At 41.0% G+C, this 15,513-nt stretch overlaps 1 protein-coding gene across 4 annotated transcripts in view; it reads right to left on the bottom strand.

Annotated features, from left to right (window-relative positions):
* The window catches only part of JAK1 (Janus kinase 1), a 62,617-nt gene that overhangs the window by 6,965 nt on the left and 40,139 nt on the right, over positions 1–15,513 (bottom strand). For 3 of the 4 annotated variants that reach the window (XM_080407243.1, XM_080407245.1, XM_080407244.1), the window contains exons 5-17: positions 14,966–15,119; positions 12,878–13,041; positions 11,965–12,304; positions 10,297–10,473; positions 9,405–9,562; positions 8,574–8,697; positions 6,895–7,084; positions 4,849–4,955; positions 3,440–3,586; positions 2,505–2,592; positions 1,824–1,951; positions 1,181–1,316; positions 589–740 (exon numbers count right to left, since the gene is read on the bottom strand). In XM_080407243.1, the coding sequence (XP_080263369.1) occupies positions 589–740; positions 1,181–1,316; positions 1,824–1,951; positions 2,505–2,592; positions 3,440–3,586; positions 4,849–4,955; positions 6,895–7,084; positions 8,574–8,697; positions 9,405–9,562; positions 10,297–10,473; positions 11,965–12,304; positions 12,878–13,041; positions 14,966–15,119 (2,065 nt within the window). The remainder of the gene's footprint in view (positions 1–588; positions 741–1,180; positions 1,317–1,823; positions 1,952–2,504; positions 2,593–3,439; positions 3,587–4,848; positions 4,956–6,894; positions 7,085–8,573; positions 8,698–9,404; positions 9,563–10,296; positions 10,474–11,964; positions 12,305–12,877; positions 13,042–14,965; positions 15,120–15,513) is intronic. The other variant, XM_080407246.1, reaches the window with a different exon arrangement.

Genomic DNA, 15,513 nt, shown 5'->3' with positions numbered 1-15,513 from the left:
ACTCAAGTACTCAGTCATTTCCTTCAGAGGAGCAGCAGCTGCCTTGCTCCGTCGCCTTCCCAACACAGCAAAACTTCAAGAGAGAAAAAGCACATGTGGAACACATGCTGAGGGACTCCAGCAGTGATGAACAGAACTGCCAGCAGTAAGGCAGAACAAGATTTACTCCTTTTTTTTTTTTTTTTTCAGATTTCAGAGTGAGCAACAATGGTGTCCCACAGGGTATTAGTTCTGAACCGATGTCCAAAAGAAACAAGAGAAGCACCTAGCTGCTTTTAAGCAGACCCTCAGTTTATAACTGGACGCAGGGGTTAGAAAAGGGCAGGTGTGAGAGCATCAGAAGTTCTGCTTAATTGTTACTATGCCGAGTTCTGAAAATCCCCAGCAAGGTCAGGTTGAAGCAATAATTAGCAATGTTTGTAGTAAGGACAAGAATTCCTGCTGCAACCATTTAGATGGATCAGCCCCTTGTTGAGTCCCACTGGGCTGGTTTTCCTGTAGGTTGAAAGCGAATTGGATATGGAAACGCATGTGCCAAAGAGGCTGTATCCAAGAGGTTCAGGCAAAGTTTATGTAACGTAGTTTTACCTCTGCTAATGTCTTGTCCTTCAGTGGTATTTCACCATTATAGCAGATTTCCCACAGTGTGGTACCAAAACTCCACTTATCTGCTGCAACGCTTAAATTTTTGGAGTCTTCGACACATTCAGGTGCAATCCAGGGGATTCGTTCAACACATTCTTAGATAAAAACACAGAAGCAATATATTTTGGAGTTAGTATCGAAGGACTAAAAAAACCAGCCTTCTAACTTAATTATTCTTGTCTAACAGCTGCTTAACTAAAATAAAGCTACAGCGTTTGCCCAGTTTCAGGGAGATCTGGATTCTCAAATCTCTGCTCTCAGGAGGACACCTCTGTGGGTTTTACAGGCTCGTGCCTTAAGCCGTCCAGAAACAGATTCCTTCTGTATTATCTCACTAAACTTAACGTGACTTTTTAAATAAATTAATACAGTAAGCACCCACCATCAGCAGCGCTCCTTTATTTCCCTGTAGTTTTCAGATTCATGAAAGCTGATTACTTCTATTCTAGAGCCGGTTCTAGCTGGTATGAATTATATTTGTTCCTTTCCCCTTCCCCACCACGCTGAAGAGAGAAATCCGATTCCTGTACCCTACCTTGTCTGGACAGCACAGTTATTGGTATTCCTGGGTCGCTCAGCTTTATGAAAGGCCCGTACTCGGTGTCAATTCCCTCTCTTGCCAGTAGGATGTTTTTAGTACACACATTGCCGTGTACCAAATCCTTATCCTCCTACAGTAAGGGAGGAAAAGAATAGTGAGTGCAGCAAGCTAGCAATGCTCTGCAAGTGCTCTACCATACCTATAACAAGGGGGATCACTGTAAAATACTCCACACTGAAATCCAAAAATACAGCTTGGAAGAAATGATCCTTGAGAAAAGCAGGGAAAGGAGGAGTTCGTACTTGAGCATTTGTATTTGCAGAGCTGAGGCACTTTGGAAAAAAGACCAACATTATATTCCTTTTTCACAAGGAGCATAACTGCAGGTGTGTACAGAAACTGGTGGCAAACGCAAGCACACAGCCTGTTTGGCCTGCTGATAAAAAAGGAGCTCGTCACCTTCTCTGAGAGTCCTTCTCCTTATTTAAAGCAACATCATGAATACAAAAAGAATACCCCGTACACTGTACAGTCCCTCCTGAGAAAGGAAAGTTGTTACTTACTAAGGCACACGAAACCGCTGTAGCGTTAGGCTGCAGCAGCTGTAGGCAAAGCTTTTGTCAAGATGCCTTCTTACCAAGTAGCTCAGCGCACTTGCAAGTTGCTTGGCAACTTTGAATTTCCAAGGAGTTGTCAGAACTTCGCTCTTCCGATGCATAAACAGGTCCAGAGGCCCAAATTCAACGAACTCTTCAACCATGATATCTACAAAGTCAGGTGCATAAAAAAGTCGGTATTGCAATAGCCAGTGTCTGAGTAACCTAACAGGCCTGCCACCATTTTCCCCCGCAGCCGCCAGGCGAGATGGCTATAGTATGTCTTTATTTCACCTTCTGCAAAGTTTATTTCAGTGCCCACAATGGCCAAATCAAAAGGCTAAAAAGAGTGGCTTTACGCAGTGAATGAGCAGTAAACCTGGAACAAAGCATTTCAAAGACCACAGGGCCAAGCCTTCCCAGGGAAATAACTTCAGCCAGAAGGCCGGTTTGTGCTGGCACCACCACTACTGCTCTGGCATTCCGACCTCAAGGAGCCATCCTGTAAGGCAGCACTGGAACATGAAACTTCTTAGTAGAAAGGACTTTGCAGCTGCCTTGCTGTTCCAGTTCCACTTCTGTCTGCACTGAAAAAATCAAGAGGCAGCAGCTGCCAGCCCTCGTCGCCCCCCGTGCTAGCACTGAACTGAATGGCTGCCCTGTCCCTATCAAGGCTGCTGCTGAAGCGTGCTGCCTAGTGGCTTCCAGTTCACTGAACTCACTTTCAACGTCACGGACGCAGACTCCATGGAGGAGGACGATGTGCTTGTGAGACACCTGCCTCATCATGCTTGCTGTTTCAAAGAATGCCTGTTAGGAAGTGGAAGAGGTGAGCCATTAAGTGGCTGGTCATTGTGTCAGTCATCGAAGTGTTTAACAAATACAGAGCATCAAGTAACAGAAACATTTGCAAAAGATCACTGTTTTCTAGTAACGTAAAGGGTCAACAGTGCTAGAGGTGTGCCATCCCACTGTACTAACGGGCAATGGATGCCCTCAGAGGTGTGCTGGTGTTTGCTAGGTCACGCAAGCAACCAATGCTCCTCCCTGTGCTCTTGCAGACACGCATACACTAGGTCTTAGCATCCCCTGTGCTGTCTTTGATTAAGCTATGTGCTCAGCCTAGTGCTAGCTGATTAAGCAAAATGCAGATCAAGTAACTTGCCTGTGGCCATGTTGATGATAGAACTGGTGACAGACTCACAGCCCAACGCACAAGGCACAGGTAAACTCTGGAAGGCAGCAGTACCCTCACTGAACTCCCCAGCTCTCAGCTGACACAGCTGCAAGACTCTGGGTATGATGGTGCGTTTTACACCACAGCAGGGTCTCAGTCCATCTTCCTTGCACTTATGGTCTGCACATGTGCAGGCTGGAAGAGAGTGTTGGCACGCTGCAGCCAGACCCAGCGCTGCTGCCCGTCTAATGGGATCAGCTTCCTGAGTGTCTCAAAAATACTGGTCAATGATGGCTTTGACTGCCTAAGATGGTGAGATGTACCTTCAGCATTTTCCCATTTCATGTACATTTCCATATACATATCCCATTTCCATATACACAACTCCTTTTCTTTTTTAAAGGCTTTTCATAGTTAGCCATGTACGATATGGTGAGGCCCGGCAGTTGTAGTACAACAGACAAAAAGGAAAAAACTTGCCAAAGAAATGTCTCTGTGGCTGGGGTCCAAGACTTTGAGGAGGACTTTAATCTCTTTTTCATTTTGATATCCTTCATTCTCATCATCTTTGTAGTTGAGAATCCCTGAGTAAATCTGTGTTCTCGTCCCTCTTCCAAGATGTTCTCCCTAAGACATAACACACCACGTATTTTTCAAACCAGGACACAAAGCAAACAAGTGTAGATTTACACAAATACTTGAATCTGCACTATATTCTGCCTCTCCCAGTAAAGAGTGGAATTAGCCCTCTACTCGATCTAGCTACAGACTTGAAATTATTACAGCAAGAAGCCAATGACAGCACATTATTCTTTGCTTTAGTGGTCTCTGAGCATATTCACCACTGTAAACCCATTTGATATTAAAAGGCTATTACACCTCCATTAACATCAAAGAGGTTCAGTGCGATTTAACATTATTAGTCTAAACACCAAATGAATAAATAATAACTAGCCTCTTATTTACAATAAGCTGCTACTGAGGCAATCTTTAATGTGCTTCCAAGAGCCAGAGGAAGTAATATTTCAGCGGAACACTTTGTTTGGGAAAGCAATTTCCTCCTAAATAACAGGGGATTCCGCCTTGGGATATTTTTGCAGGAAGCCTGCACGCTGACTGTAAATATACCAATCAAAAAACAATTAACATAATCTCTATCTGTCCTCCCCAGTCAATGATGTCATTTTAAAAAAACAAAAAACAAAAACAACAAAAAAATCACCAAATTTTTTATTTAACTGAAGAAGCTAACTGCATTATTTAAAAGCTTGGGTCTTTTAGAAACATTAAATGTGATTTGTGCATTCAAGCCACTGCGTGGTTTTTTTTAAGTTTATCCAGGTCACTGCATCACTAACTGCAAACAACTGTCAGAAAATTTGGGTGCTAAATCAGTTTGGAACACAAAATTTTGAGTGCTAACACTCTTCAGAGTTTTGAATACTTCACTTTTTTTTTTTTTTTTTAATTGTAGGATATCATCCTTAAACCTCAAGTTGCCTGTTTCTCTGATACACCAGGCTTTAAAAGATACAGCCAGATTTAGCAACAAACCAGGTAGGAAAAACAGCTCTTAAGACTTCCATGATTTTTTAAGAATTACCTTAGAAGCAGTTATTCCCACAGACATTAGAAAATTGCTCAAATATCAATTTAATTTCTAGTGAAAGGCATTGCTTCCAAGCTTATCTTCTTTTTCCACACAAGGACTTATAAACATTTATATACTGCAATAAAAGTCTTTAAAGCAAACTGAGATTCAGATTCAGTTCTGCTGAGGAGAAATGGGAGTGGAAGAACCAGCCAGAAGGGGGTGATTTTGCATTACTTGACTGGGCTGCCGTACTACTTTGATGACAAGACAGAAACGGAGTTCAGCAGCTTCCTACCTGCATGATTTCTTCCTTGAGGATTCGATGGAAACTCAGCTGCCCTAGGTGATAAACAGGCTGCCATTCCTGTGCCTTCTTGGTTGCAACTAGCAAGTTGGAGATTTCTGGAAGGCAGGGAGAGAAAATGTTCTTTAAGACTTCAAAGATAACAGCATTCACCCTTCTCAGTCAGTAACATTACTGTATATGCTTACTGCAAGGTAAACCCCCAGGTGAATGAGGAGGAGGGAGAAAAGAAGAAACTGACTTAACTTCTGCTCAAATAACTTCTGTCATTCATCAGAGAATTCACTAACGCAGAGCTACATATTTTATACTATATATACAGCATTGGTATTAGCCTTCTTGGGGCTGATATTAGGAAACCGAACAGGGTTTACTGCACAGAGAAATACTTGGGACTGAAAGAGGCAATACCACTGCTGTACATTTAAATAAAATAGCACACACTCCCTCCTGCCAACAGGTACGAGTCCTTTCCAGTGTGCAGAGGGGAAAAAAGGGGTAGCTGGAGTCTTACTTCCTCTCTCTTTACCCCCTTGAAAATTTTTTGCACTCTGGGAAACACCAACAGGCTGTTTCTAGAACACTGGAATTAAATTGAATGGGAAATAAACAGAAGGAAAAGACTCAAAAGGCCAGTGCTTCCTCCCCACTGCTTCTGGTCAGGGAGACTCATAGCTGGATCTAGAATTCTTGCATATGAATTTTGTCTTCCTGTGTTTTGACAGCAGGCATTATTTATTACAATACAATGGGTTTAGATAGATGTCTGTGTGCATCTGGCCTTACTGTTACGTCACAGCTCAACTGTGATCTAGTACTCTGAAAACAATCAGTAATGAACCATACACTGGAAAAACTGCTTTATTTCTGCATCCCCTAAACTTCTTTGTGAATAACCAAGTAAACAGCCAGATTCAAAAAGCAGGGGAAAAAAATCCACAATGGAAGAGAACAGGGACCAGCACAGATAATGCACTGGATCCCACTGTAACTAATGCCAAGGAAAAGCTGAAGTGGGCAGTCAACTCCCTGACCCGTTTTATGTTATTCCAAATACAGCTGTCAAAATGTAACCAAATTGTCAAACTGTATAATCTCTCCACACTCCAGACAATTACTAATCTTCTTCAAAGTGCTGATAAGATCAGTGTTTATCTAGAGCCCGCTCCTCCACAACTGTCAGAACAAGCAGGTAATTAACGTAGCTCAGTTAATCCCCTCATTCTAACAGGAAACCATTATCTGATGAACACAATCACAGCACTGTTTCCTCTGTTGTACAAAATTCAGCTGCAAGACACTTGTAGTTTTAGCAAACAATTTTAGTAAGTGTTAGCATTAATAGTTCAACAACTACATGATCGCCCCCAGCCCTCTCAAAATATGACCTCACAGATGGATTTACCGACTGCAAGGCTTGCTAAGAGTTGCAGACCAAGCTTTCCCTGCTGCTTCATGAAGATTAATAGAATGAACAACAGCTCATCATGAGAGCAAACAAACTTCAAACCAAAGGTCACCACGCAACCATTGCAGACTGCAGCCCTCTTTTGCTAGAGGAATTAAATGCAATGCACAGCGGCACTGCCTGGCATACGTGACTTGGTGGAGCAAAGGAAGAACCTTATATGGTCCCTTCTTCACCGCAGCTGTGACATTTGCTTTTTGAACAAATCTAGAGTCAATACTGCAGGGCCAGCTGTTCAGGTGCAAAAAGGGAAACCAGAACTTCTCTCACTGTCATTGAAAAAGTTCACACAAACAAGGCTCCTGAGAAGCACCAGCCCCTGAGCATCCTGTGCTGGGCTTGTAACATGGAAAGGAAGTCCCTAAAACCTTCTTCACAGTGCTTGCTTTTGCTTTTTGACCAGAGTCCTCCTCCACAGAGAAGGTAGAAACTTTAAATAGCATTTTTTAAGAGAAAAATAGAGCTTCACACAAGAATACAGAACAAAAGACACTGAGTATGCCCCCTATTTCTGAAGTTTGTTTCCTTTTGACAACAAAGTTCGTTGCCTTTCTTTAAAGACAGTCTACCTCTCGGTTTTGGTTGGCAGCACCTCTTCAGGGTAAAGCTTATGTTGTCTGTCCGAAGTATTTGTCCTTTCAGGTTATCCATCAGCTCTTTTAAGGATGAGAAGGACTTGTTTGAGCCATGTAGGGAGTACCCATCTTTCTTCACTTCAATCTGGAAGTTCTTGTACTGGACTGAATTATTTATCATCTGCTATTAGGGGGGAGAGAGGAAAAAAAGAAAGCAAAATATAATCATTAAAGTCAAAGAAGGTTTGTAAAGCCCTAAAAGCTCCCCAAAAGCCTTCGAAATTACATGTAGGACTGGCTAACCATTGCTCCTAAGCCAGGGACCTCTAATCAAACTCCAACAAAGTAGAAAAAGGCCCTAAAATCCCTATAATCTTCAGTCCCAGGAAGGCTCATAATAACAGAGTGGAAGAGCAGCAACACAAAAATGCAATCATCTAACAAGTCCAAATTTTCGCTCCTGTGTTTTGCAGAGCCTCAGAGTATGTGGAAGCCCTGGCTCTTCAGAAGGAATTTTCTCTTCACTTGGTTAAGAATTGCAGAATCTGGACCACAGTTTCAAAATCTCAACTTTAAAAATAGCAAAACTCCCTTTCACAACCCAGATTGTTCAACAAGTGAAACAAAATTTCAGGCGGTTGTTCAGACCCTCCAGTTTCCTTCAAAGGTATTGGGGAAGAACGACTGAACTTTTGTACTTACCTGCCTCAAGCCTATGCCCTTCCAAGGTCTACCCTCTACACCTGCTTCCTCAGCTCTACCATACTGCAGCTTCATGCCACCTTTCCCTTTCCTCTCTAAGCCTTGCAGTGAGGTTGAATGTCTTCCAAGACATAACTAATTTCTTGTTTCAATGCCTCACTTATCCTGTTAGAAGACAGTGTTTATCATCTAGTGTTTCTAGAAAATGCCTACAGAAGATGAACCCCATATCAAATACCACTTTGTGACCTCATTGATTCTAGTAATGTTTTTTTTCCTAAGGCAAGAAAAGCAGTCTATATGAGTTTATGCTATTCTTCTTCTTGTGCGTACACTTTAAATGTTTTCCCAAAACCAGCAAGTCAGCTGCAGACTTCCAGCTGAGGTCAGTAAAATTCAAACTTCTGTGCAGTTCACACGTTCTTCTTTTCTACTTCTAACCATTACCATCTGGTTCCCTCACCTATCCTACCTCATGAGCTTTTGCTTATCACTCATCTTTCAAGAAGTATGTTCCACCAGCTAACTGTGTACATATCTCCTTCTGTGGTGCTCTACACGTAAAGGCAACTGTTCTCATGCACTACTCTTTTACAGTGTGTCAGTAGAAATACATTAATATAATTAAATCCATGTTCAAAAAACATTATGTAAGCTGCAGTGACAAATGCTGTATGTCATTCTCACACCATATGAGTTTAAAATGCCTTATTTCAATCATGTTCACACACAGTTTTATCACCACGAATGGAAAATTTCTGGGTGTAATGAATCATATTTGTGGAGACAGCACAAGGGTCTGGGGAAAACAAAGCTACGAGTAGAATTACCTACCCTCTGCTGCATCAGCTATCAAACAAAGATAAGGGTGACTGCCCTAAAGAACATAAATATATCAACATGGATTACAGGGAGCTGCCAGTCTTTAGCTTATTATCAGATTACTGCTGGGAATACCACACGTGACATACCTCTGAGCCTTCAACACAAGTCACTGTCATAAGAATGTGGTTAAAGTTCGTGCAGCTCCATCTCAACACATACATTCCTGCTTCGTTCCCTTCCTGTCGCAGTTTGTTGATGGCATATTCCGTGCTGAAAGAGTCAACGTACAAATGAGGAAAATAACAAACAAGGAGTTGCATCCAAAATCCATTATTAGTAAATACACAGGAGAGCAATCCTATATTTGGAACAAAAATGTATAACCGCAACTTAGAAATATTTATATTATTATTAAAACATGATTCAATTGTGTGCATTACGCACGCCTGCATTTAGCTGCACGGAGGAAGGGAAGATTTATTAAGCTCTTAGCACGTTTAATGGGGAAATTCCACATCCAGCACAGTGCACACACAGGCTCTCGGTTTTCTGTATGTTGCATATTCAAACTTCAAAGTCAAAAAAGTGAGCAGAAGAGAAAATAATTGCTTTAGCTAATAAAAAAAAAAAAAAAGGAACGGCTTTTTGTTTGTCCATCCAAGGATTCCCAGGGTCAAAGTAGACACAGTCCAACTCTGTTTACCTAAAATATTCCCATCTGTTCAACTGACAACGATCTCTACAGCTATTAGTGAAGTGAACCTCAAAATACTCCTAGAGTGAGGAAACATTGGTCTTGTAGAGGAGTTGACATGGAGAGAAACAGGGATATTCTTCCCATATAATCCTTAGAAAAGTTAGAGTTGTTTTATAACCTTTTGGTAACTGACGGCCTTCCAAATGTCAGATTTCCTCAATGGATTCACAATGCAGCAGTAATTATTCAAGTGGAGAAAAAAATCAAACATTTTACTAACCAAATAGGTCCATGGCATCCATTTTTTATGTTGTGCTCAATCAGTGGGGGAGCCACATCTGTGCAGAGGTAATGGTGGGCATCTGCTGTAAGTCTGAAGTATCCATCTATCAACGATGCAAACGACAGGGCCTCATCATGTGAAGACAGTTTTAATTCCTACAACAAAAAGATATTTTAGTGAAGAATTCTTACGGTTCTGTTAAAACATTTCAGGAGTGTCTCAATATCCAGCAATTTTTGCATAAAGTGGCTAAAAAATTGCCCAGAAACCTATGACAGAAAACCATACATACTTAAGGAGTCAACACTGACCATTTGCTATCCTCTCCGCTCATTACTGGCCAGAAACTTTCAATCCCCAGCATGACATGTTCTGCTGTAATCTTCCGTGAGGTCTGAAAGGCCAACTCTTGTGCCAGCCTTTGTGAAACACGACGAGTTCAGGACTGGGGCAGACACATTGGACTTGAAGCCAATGTCACTCTGGCAGCTCCTTTTCAAACGATAACAGCTGGCAGCCCACAGGAAGAAAAATCACTTAGGACACTTAAAATTGGGTATCTATAAACGGACCCTTCTCTCCTTCCCTCCCAGCTCCTCTCTGCCATCTGTGTTGAGCTCCTCTTTCTTGATACTGCTTTTGGCTATCCAAGCTGTGCAGAGGAAGGCCACATGCAGGAACAAGCATAGGGAATCAGCTGAGCTCACTAACTTTCTGCTCTTCTAACCAGGACTTTTGCATCTGTACAGTGCTGAGGACAGCATATTGAACTGTTATTGAAGAGTCTCATCAAAAAGCATGCCTCAAGGAGGTTGTCACCTGTTGCCCAACAACACTGTGTCATTACAGCCTCCCATGAGAGGAAAAACTATCCAGGTTTAGTTCTTACCATCCTTTTGTTATCCTGCTTGTTAATGCTAACTGTAGACTCTTCCTTGATGACAATGTGGGTGATTTCAGGAAAATAGGAAAAATTGTTCCATGAGTCTTGAATTTTGTGTTTTTCTTCCTCCTTTTTGGTCTTGCCATCAGATTTTTTCTTCTTCTCTTTCTCCATCTGTACAGACTGGAAATATATTTTGGATAAAAGTACAGTAATAAAAACGTATCTTAATGAAAATTCACAACAAATTACTCTTCCACACGTATTTAATTCTTGAATGCTTTTCGCACCGCATTATGAATTCATTTACATGTTCCATGTATCTGTGTTGCAAGGATATACTTCTATCAAGAATTGTCCACGATACAGTTTTCATGAGGATGAAGGCAAGAAGCCATAAGCTAGCTGACTTACCTCTCTCTTGGTATGCTAGGAATAATTTTAGTAGCAGTACAGAGCTGAAAGTTCTACTAAAATTTCTAAATCATATACTTGAAATACCCTTTCAGAGCTCAGCCCAAATGCAAGAGCCACATTCTTCTCACACTGCATGCCTGAACTGCCAGCAGCAGATGAAATTCAGCAGGCAGGCCACAATGAAGCTGATCATCTTACAGGTCAAAAATTATTGAAAATTATTAGCAACTACTTATTTAAAAAGGATAAATGTTCAGGCTGATCAAAGCTTCCTGCTAGTCACAGGAAAGCTCACGTTGAGATGAAAGTCTTTGGTTTAGGCATTTAAATAAATACAATCTATAAAGCAGCAGAAACAGGAGCCTTAGAAGAAACAGGCTGCACTTCTTGCAAGCTTTTCTGCTCAAATATCAGTTCCTCCTTCCCTCCTCCCCGTTAATGTTATCATTTAGATCAGAAAATCTCCATCAGAGATAGACAGTTAGGTTGAGATAGATCGTTAGGTTACATCTAAATAGAACAAAACAAACTACTTTCCATGTTACAGAAGACAGTTATCAGTAGGTTCTTATCACTATCGGGAACTGAGGCAAGCAAAAGGAGGTCTGTTCGTTTAAGTATTGTATGTGGAGAAATACTGTAGAATATGGCATAACCCCTTCAAACCTAGAGCATATTTAATGTTTATGTACACAAAGTACAGAAGAGATTATGCAAAGTGAGTTCAATTAGCAGCACTGAAACAAGGAACAACTAAAGTATCACTGATGGGGGAAAGCTTAGCTTTAATGTCACTATATTTTAATTTATTCATGACAAGTCTACAGGGATGAGCAAACAGAGCACCTGGGGTGCCATATACAGAAAAAGCATTAACAGACTTTGATATCAAGAGAGGGCACCAAACCATAAGGGTCTCCACAGACATTTCTCTTTCAAGACTTGTGTCTGGTCTGCAGATACAGTACAGTCTTTAATTTTCCTGTTAAACCACAGAGGTTGTGCAGTGTCCATCCTTGGAAGTTTTCAAGACCAGAATGGATAAAGCCCCGAGCAACCTGGTCTGATCTCAAGCTAAACCTGAAGAGGGGCTTGAACTGCACACCTACTGAAGTCCCTTCCAACCTGCACAATCCTACAATCCTATGAAAGAAGTCCTCTCAATAAAAAGCTGATCTGCAGTGTCTGAAGATCATTTTTAAACAGTTATGCCCCCCAAAACAATCCTCTAATTCCCACTTATCAAGGGATACTTACATTTGGCTTGAGCCTCCACTGAATCCCATTGTTTCCTGTTACGATGACTTCGTATCGTGGAAGGATCTCATTGTCTCCACAATTACATCTATTTATTTCATTCTCAGATGAAATCTGCAAAGATGAAGTCTCAAAAATTTCTGCTCCATAATGTTTAGTCAAGGTCTCCATTGTTGATAAGTATTTAACTTTCAGATCACGTGGAGATACGCTGTCACAAATGGTTTTGTTGTTAAACTCTTTAAGGAAATGCTTGAAAACATTATTTATCCGAATCCTGGTTAAAAAATTCCTCTGTCTGATAGTCTTGTTCAAAGTTTCAGGAATATAATGCTTGTAGCTAGAAAGAAAAACAATGCTATTGGTTAATACTGTCGTCTTCTAAACTTTTAACTCTCTAAAATGTGCAACTGCCTTATTTTAGGAGTTACAGAGAACAAGGTGCAGTTGGTACTGTAACAGGGGGTTACAGCATTAATAGCCAATAGGAATTCAAATAATAACCTTAACTGAAAGCTTTTTAGTCAGATGGATATAGCCCACTCAAATCCATAACACAATTTATTCTAACAGTATTCTCATGAGGTTGCCACTTAACAACACTGCCGTTTCTGAACCTGCTAACCCAGAACCCAGAATTCCCAGCAAGCCAACTATTCCCAGGTAGCCAACACATCAGTATGCTGCATGCACTAGCTGCACGGATTTCAAACACACTCCAGATGAGAAAAAAAAAATCCAGTTTTCTAAGACATATCCCTATTGACAAGATTAGGAAGACCCACTTAGCAACAGTGGTGTTGGAGCTTGTAACTCCTGTGCAGTCAGACCCTGGAAGGCAAAATGCTTAAAATCCTTTCTGGAAGAGAAGCACAGCAGACCCAACAGAGACAAAGAAGTTATCCCAGCTCACCTGATATCTTTGGGAAGCTCAGGAAGCTTCAGTTTTTTCTTGATGGCATAGTGAGAGATTGCAAGGACAGCCATCCCCAGACATTCATTTTCAATTTCATGAACCTCTTGATCATTTTTAGGATCACGGATTGGTGCCAGGCCTTTCACTAGGTCATACTGACCCTTCATAGGAAGCAAAAAAAGAAAGCTACCAGATTTGGTACCTGTCTTTGATCATCTACAAGCAAGCAATATGTCACAACATCACAGCTCTCTTTGAGCAAGAGTCACCCAAAACTGTAAGCCAGGACAGGATGGGGTAGAAGGAAAGAGCTGTGCAATTGATGCAGTCTTCCCACAGGCCAGTGAAACAGCAACACAGGCAAGTGCTACTCACCCCAAAACCCTGCCTATTTGAGAAGAAACACCAGCACTTTGGTTTTGAAGTGACAGTTTGTGGAACAGCTGGAATCACCATGTGGATCATCACAGCATATCCACCCCACATGCAGTCCACAGCATGGTGGCTTTCACAAAGAACGTGTATAGACACACAGGCAGAACACCAGCGCTGCTCAGACTCTTTCAAAACCCCCTGTCCCCTTCTTTTATATACTAGCCCATCAAAAATTCAATTTTTTTTGTAATTAACTAAAGAAAGCACCACCCTTGTCCCCTTCTAGCACATCATGATTTTTTTTTCTAGTACTCAACAAATACTCCGTGCCTCTGCTTTATCTTTGTCCTTCATCGCCTGGTGTCTCTATGAACCTCATGCACTCAGTCTCTAAGCCACATCTCAAAGCCAAGATTGCAAACTCTGTGGCAGCCGCCTTGCTCTGGGACAGTCCAAAAAATATTTGGTTACCAAAGAGCAAAGACATTTCTGTCGCCTTATATTACCATTAGCATTGTCTGTCTGGCCTTTTTTAAAAATGTTATTACCCAGAAGTAAAATTCTACTTAACACAATATTGTCTGACAATACCCATTAGGGTCCCTACTCATCCCACAAGTTGAAATATGTTTTCATTCTTTTTGCTGACACTCAAAAAAAGGAGAAAGAAAGAAAAAAAAAAAAAAAAAAAAAAAAGGACAAAACCCAGTTTTGCAGCATGTTTTCAAATAGTGATTTTGCAAAGTTGCATATATGTACACAGGAATGTTCATATAAAAAAAGGTGTAAGTCAGTTTGGTTATACAGAATAAAAGATTTGCTTCTTTTACTATAAAATGCAGGTGGTACCATTAAAACGCACACATAGCTGTAGCTAATTTGGTATTTTCTTTTATTTTGGTTTCACAACAAAACAACAAGGATTCAGTGAAGCACCTTCATGCTATCTCTTTTCCTGAGGGACACAACCATATTTCAAAGTCTTAAAATTCTGCAGTAATTATACTCAGAATTAAAAGTAAACAAGTTTTCCTCCAATGCATTTAATTTGCTCATTTCACAAGCCTTCATCAACTTCAACCTTCCCACTTCTTTGGTGAAACTACACAGTTTGGAGTTTGCAAAATCATGGACAAACTTTTTTGTCCAAGAGCACAAGCCTTCTGAAATAGGGATCCTGCCTACTTGCCAAATCCAGCGTGCTGCCTGTACCGCCACCAAGAGGGAGGCACAACAGAAGGAAAGAAAAACTGCACGTAAGCTGACTGTGTGACAGGGGTATTATCAGTAAATGCTTTTACACCACACAGTAAAAAAGACTCATTAAAAGGACACCATATTGTCAGTTTTAATACTGCTGCTGCTCCTCTCCATAGGACTACAGATATCAAAGTTGTGTGCAAATGTTTGGCAAAAGAAAAGATGATAGCATTTATATCTAAAAATAGTTGATATTAAAAGAAAGTACACCATAAAAATGTAGCCCTTTTTGGATTGTGAGACATAGTTTCTTCACACGTTCTGCATATAGGTAGGTTGCTCTTCACATAGCCAATTCTCTTCTCTCCACCACGCAGGAGTATGAAGAAATCACTTATCAATTACTAACAGGTAAGGTTGCACGTACTTTAGAAGTTTGATAATAGGTCTTTAAAGCCACTTCTACTGGATCAAATAGTTTTTGTGTGATGCTTGCAAGCAACCTCTTACCTGTGCGAAGATGTATTCTAATGAGTTTGCATCAAGTATAGGAGTTCCTTCTGGTGCCAGCTTCTTCTCATAAGAGTTCTTTGCTTTCCTTGGGGAATGCCTCCACACTGAGGGTTCATTTTCACTAGTCCCATGCCAGTTTGTAAAGTAGTACCTTACAAGAAAAGAGGAATAAACTTTAAAAACTTTTGGGGAAATCCTCTGTTTAGATTAGATACATATTTTAACCTTCTAAAAGAAAATCAGTTAAAAGTTGAAACCCATCAGTCCCTGAGGCTGCAGCTTGCACATGGTCTGCTGCTGAAAGAAACCACATGCCTGGCCTGAGGAATTGAGGGAAAATGGTGTATTAGTCAAAGGTCTTCAGCATTTCCACTCAACAGTATCTCACACTCTTAACTCACAGTTCACACCTGACTGCCTGTTGCATCCCTGCACAGCCCACCAAACAAGAAGCCACCACTCAGATGACAATTAGATTTCCATCACCCCTGACACTGCTTGAGCAGTATGAGACTGTAATGCTTCTACCGCGCGATGACTGGCAT

This window comes from Falco punctatus, assembly GCF_963210335.1.
Source record: "Falco punctatus genome assembly, chromosome: 11".
In the NCBI taxonomy this organism is placed as follows: Eukaryota; Metazoa; Chordata; class Aves; order Falconiformes; family Falconidae; genus Falco; species Falco punctatus.
The sequence above is the reverse complement of the archived record's forward strand: the minus strand, read 5'-3'. Positions and strand labels throughout refer to the sequence as shown.